At 44.5% G+C, this 4690-nt stretch overlaps 1 protein-coding gene across 3 annotated transcripts in view; it reads left to right on the forward strand.

Annotated features, from left to right (window-relative positions):
- Positions 1–4690, forward strand: part of MTHFD1 (methylenetetrahydrofolate dehydrogenase, cyclohydrolase and formyltetrahydrofolate synthetase 1) — an 83589-nt gene that overhangs the window by 35474 nt on the left and 43425 nt on the right. For all 3 annotated transcript variants that reach the window (XM_019518448.1, XM_019518450.1, XM_019518449.1), the window contains 3 exons: positions 2157–2284; positions 3317–3414; positions 4269–4442. In XM_019518448.1, the coding sequence (XP_019373993.1) occupies positions 2157–2284; positions 3317–3414; positions 4269–4442 (400 nt within the window). The remainder of the gene's footprint in view (positions 1–2156; positions 2285–3316; positions 3415–4268; positions 4443–4690) is intronic.

Here is a 4690-nt window from a genome sequence, read left to right on the forward strand (position 1 = left end):
GTTACAGGATGACAGAGAGGTCAGGCAAGAGATCAAGTCTTGGAGGATGGGAAGGAAAACACTTGAAAGCATGGGCGTCCAAACTCCAGGCTGGATCTGGATCCAGGGGGCTCCTTACAGGACAGATCTGGAGCACTCACCCACACCAGTGGGGTGAACGGCAACTCTGTGGCTTAGGGAGGCCACCGGGTTAACACAGCTGTCGCTTGCCCTGACAAAACGTGGACCCAGTGGGGCTCTGTACTGCACAATTCAGCGGTGTTCAGCCCCCAAATTCCTCACTGTTTCAGCAGCTCTGCTGGCTGTATACTTGACACCTCTGCTTCAAGCTAATCTGATGTACTGTGTGCAACCTTCAGTTGTGCTGGGAGGCAGCTCAGATCCAGGACAGCGGGGAAAGCTCGTGCCTGCCTTTATGTCTGTGTAACGGATTAGGATGGGTTTGTGTTGAGTGCATAATTGATCATTTGTTGTCTTTGTTCCTGGGGATGGAGTCTTCCTTGCTGGTATGATCTGTAGTCTTCCTTGGCATCCTGAGAAAAAAACATAATTGTGTTATATGCCTTTTGCATTCATAATGAAGCTGCTCTTTGGGACGGGGGGTTGGATTGTTGCGTAGCTCGAGCAGCAAGCTGGCAGTTGCTGTAGAAACATGATTTAGCAGCTATGACACTATGCAGGCTTTGAACACCAGGAGGAAGTTTGTTGCTTACCACACAAACGTAGCAAAACATCAAAACTGCTAATTGTCAGCAGCAGCATGGTTAAAGAATTAGCATTGTCTGTAGTTGCTGCTAGTGATTTTTAGGCTTTCTATTCAGTTTTTTCAGTCAGGCATTTTATATAAGGTTCTTACTTGTCTCTCAGAATTAATGCTAAAGCTGTAGATCGTGTTCTACGCATGTATATCTGCTGTATAGCTACTGAAAAGTGTCTTGTTCCTTGTGGCATGAAAAGTCTTCTCTATTCTAAGTCAGTGAAATAAAGGCCCATCAGTCTAGAAAGGAAACTTAAAGCCACCTTTTTGGCATGCCACACCGATATGCATCGACTTCCTCAAATACCATTGTCAATCTGCTTGTGAATTCTGTTCCCCGTACATGTGAGCCTTCCTGCTGCCTTCACTGAAGGGAGAGCATTAAAAAAACAAAGCTACATTGGATTCAGGATCATCTGTTTGTGGGGGAGAGCTGGGTTGGTGGTCAGTGTTTGCCAAGGAAAAAGAAGACACTTTGGTTGTTTAAGCAGAGGCCTCCATTTTTCTTTTAAGCTGTATTTCAAAGTTGATTTTTAACAAAGCTTTGATCTAGTTATACTGCAGTAGTATCGGCCATCCATTTGCAAAGTCAGAAGAAACCAAAAAGAATGGAAAACTCTGGCCTCTGTCCAAAAGCTGATGGGTTTTATTCTACATAAGGTCCCCTGTACGTTATAACACATGCTCACGAGGTTCTGTTTGGACTGCGTCTTAGGTTGCAAACTGGAGTTTTAGCATTACATTTCATCCCCTTTTGGCTATTTATAGAACCCTTTGAATTAAATGTAAAATGTGCCATATTTTATAGTTTATAATTATTTAAGTACAGAGCATACCAGGGTCTAGATTTGCCCTGAAATGCAAAGAAGTTTAATTAATATATAAAGAGTAAAGGCAAATCTAGCTCTCTACCCCCTACTGCTCTTCCACATCACTCAATCATGTTCACATTCAGTTGGAAATATAGCTTTCAGTCAGTTTTTGAGAATTGTCTGGAGTGAGTTTGTAGATTCAGTCCAGCTATACCTACTTTCTCCCACAACGCTGAGACTTTGTGGACTCGTGATCTCTCCCCTGCCAAAGCAACATGTGATCTGGAGCCCTTAGTGACATTTCCAAAGGGGGAGAGGTGACCCTTTAGGGAAGGCGAGGCTGTCTGTGGTCCCCCTAGTGTGTGGATAAATAGTTCTGTTTTCACAAGCCCTAAAATTTAATTTAAAGGAGAAATCCAAGACTTACAGCAAAGAGAAAAGCTGCATCCCAAGTGATTGTGCTTCTGTTATTTCGGGGTACTTGAGTCCTCATCCCACTGAGAGTCTGGTGTTAAGATACAGCCTCCTTCATGGTATCTGTGAAACGCTGTCTTACAACATTCTTCCATTTGTCTTTTCTTCCCCAGACAGTACCAAGGCCAGTGGGAAAAGGGTAGTTGGAGATGTGGTATATAGTACAGCAAAGGAAAGAGCTGGCTACATAACACCTGTTCCAGGAGGTGTCGGACCCATGACTGTGGCCATGCTGATGCAGGTATGTGAACAGCAGAGGAGGGTGTACCCTGTTCTCTTCTGTATGTGCATGGTCACTGGGTAACACACAGTGAATTGGCATTTCGGGGGGGGTGGGCTGGGAGGAATTAAGCCAGATCTGTGCTGGCACCAGCTATGTCAGTTAGAAGTGTAAAGAGGTGTGATCCCTGCTTAATCTAGTTACACTGGCAGAAGTTCATAGTGCAGGTACAGTTGCACCTCATCTGGGAGGTGTGCATTCTGGTTCACAGCAAGGATCCTTTGTTGGTATACAATGCTGCTATTCCTGTACTGAGCCAGGGCTTTAGCTTTTTGTTATTAATCCATCAAAGCATCAGAACCCCCTATGCAGTACGATGCTGTTCCCCCTACACTTCTCTACATTGTTTTGTGTTTAAATTTCTGGAGGAGGAAGGTTGAGGTTTTGGTTGTGGTGGTTGCCTGTTTGCATGTGACTTCACCACACACATCACGTTACCTGGTGTGGCTTGTACCAAGGAGCTCAGGGAGTTTCACATAACTATAGCCTGTTATCTTGCCTGCCATTCCCTTAGTACTGTGCAAAGCAAGATGGTTTTGCCAGGGGGCTTGATTTGCTTACGGGCTTCTGGAAGAGGGAAGCTCGGTAGAAAGAGAATTCCAGCTCGTGTGTCAGCAGGTGCTCAAAAAATGAGCTCAACTGTCTTCCTTGATGCTGATTGCAGAGAGCACCAGTTGTAATTTTAAAACCACCCACAAGGTGACTGCTAAGAAGAGGGTGGCAGTGCAAATGCCTACCCCTTGCCCCACTCCTCACCAGGCTGAGCAAACCCTCCTGGGCAAGGGAATGAATCCAGTCTAGTGCACTAAAAAGACTAGGCTTAGAAAGCTATTTCAGAAAATTAAATAAATGACTTCACCCCAAGTACATTATTGACCTGAGATGAGATAGAAGAGAAGGGGACATACCTTTTCAGAGCTGTATTTATAAACCAGCTTGTTGCATGCACCATTCAGGACCATAAATCAAGCCCTTTTCTTTCTTCCCCTTCAGAGCACAGTGGAGAGTGCACAACGTTTTCTTGAGAAATTCCAGCCTGGAAAATGGAGCATCCAGTATAACCAGCTCACCCTAAAGACGCCTGTTCCCAGGTAATACTTTAAAATAAATTACTGTTGACAGTCCAGTACCATGGCCGTCATACCTGTTGTCTGGTATGGGGCAGTAAAACAGAAGGTTTGTGGGCAAGAAGATAATAGCTTCATGTCATTCTAATTCCTAATATTCTCAGTGGGTTGCAAAGGAAAGCCCAAAAGTCCCAGTCTTGTAGGGTAATGCATACGCTGGTTCTTTCATCTGTTTGTTCTGTTGTGATCCTGTTCACATCTTTGGGTTCCTCTTCTTTGGTGCAAAGATCCTCTCATATATGCCAAGCTGCAGGATGGAGGCTGCGTTGTGTAGAGCAAAGCAGTTGCTGGTGCTGTTGAACATACATGTTGCTCATCAGGGTTTTATGGGTAGGTGAATGAAGTATGGGTGAAGTATTCCATACTGCTTTTAAGGGCCACTGAGCACTGCTGTTAGCAATTGTGTAAAAAGGACTTTGGTCAGAGGAACCTAAGTTGATGCTTCAACAGGACTTGAACGTGCTTAAATATTTTGCCAATATATGGGGCTGAAATCTTTATACAGATATAGCAAGAGCTCCTTGAACTAGGAGGACCTGGGTTGGGCTTCTGCTGAAGAGAAGATGTATGAAAACATGTGAAACATCGCAGAGCTGGCTAAAAAACATTGTGTTGGACACATTAATAGCCATCCAGCACTGGGGCAGCCTCTTGCCCATAATGCAGTGGACTAAATAGTTCTGCCAAGCTGTGCTTTGTTAGCCATGAAATATTAAGATTTCACTTTTTATGCTGAGCCTTTGTAGGTTATACCTGGTGGAAGCTGGTTTGTGCTTTAGCAATCTAACTTGCCTCCTCTCTCTCACTTTCCTTTTGAGTGACATTGAGATCTCTCGATCTTGCATGCCCAAGCCCATTGGTCAACTTGCAAAAGAAATCGGCCTGATCTCTGAGGAGGTAGAGCTGTATGGTCAAACCAAAGCGAAGGTTCTGCTCTCTGCCCTCAAACGCCTGAAGGACAAGCCAGATGGCAAATATGTAGTCGTGACGGGGTAAGTTGTTCTTGCATTTGTGGAACCTCTCATAAATAACATCATGGTGAAAGACAGTCCCATTCCTTTGGCTTCAAGTTAGCAGAACATGTGGCACGATGTGGTGTTTTTATTAATGAACATAAGGGAATGTACTTCATCAGATCAGTGGTCCATCTAGCCATCTAGTATCCTGGTTCTGATGGTCATAGAATCATAGAAGTCGGGTTGGAAGGGTCCTTATAGATCTTCAAGTCCAACCCCCTGCC

This window comes from Gavialis gangeticus, unplaced genomic scaffold (genome assembly GCF_001723915.1).
Source record: "Gavialis gangeticus isolate Ggan-Ray unplaced genomic scaffold, GavGan_comp1, whole genome shotgun sequence".
Taxonomy (NCBI): domain Eukaryota; kingdom Metazoa; phylum Chordata; order Crocodylia; family Gavialidae; genus Gavialis; species Gavialis gangeticus.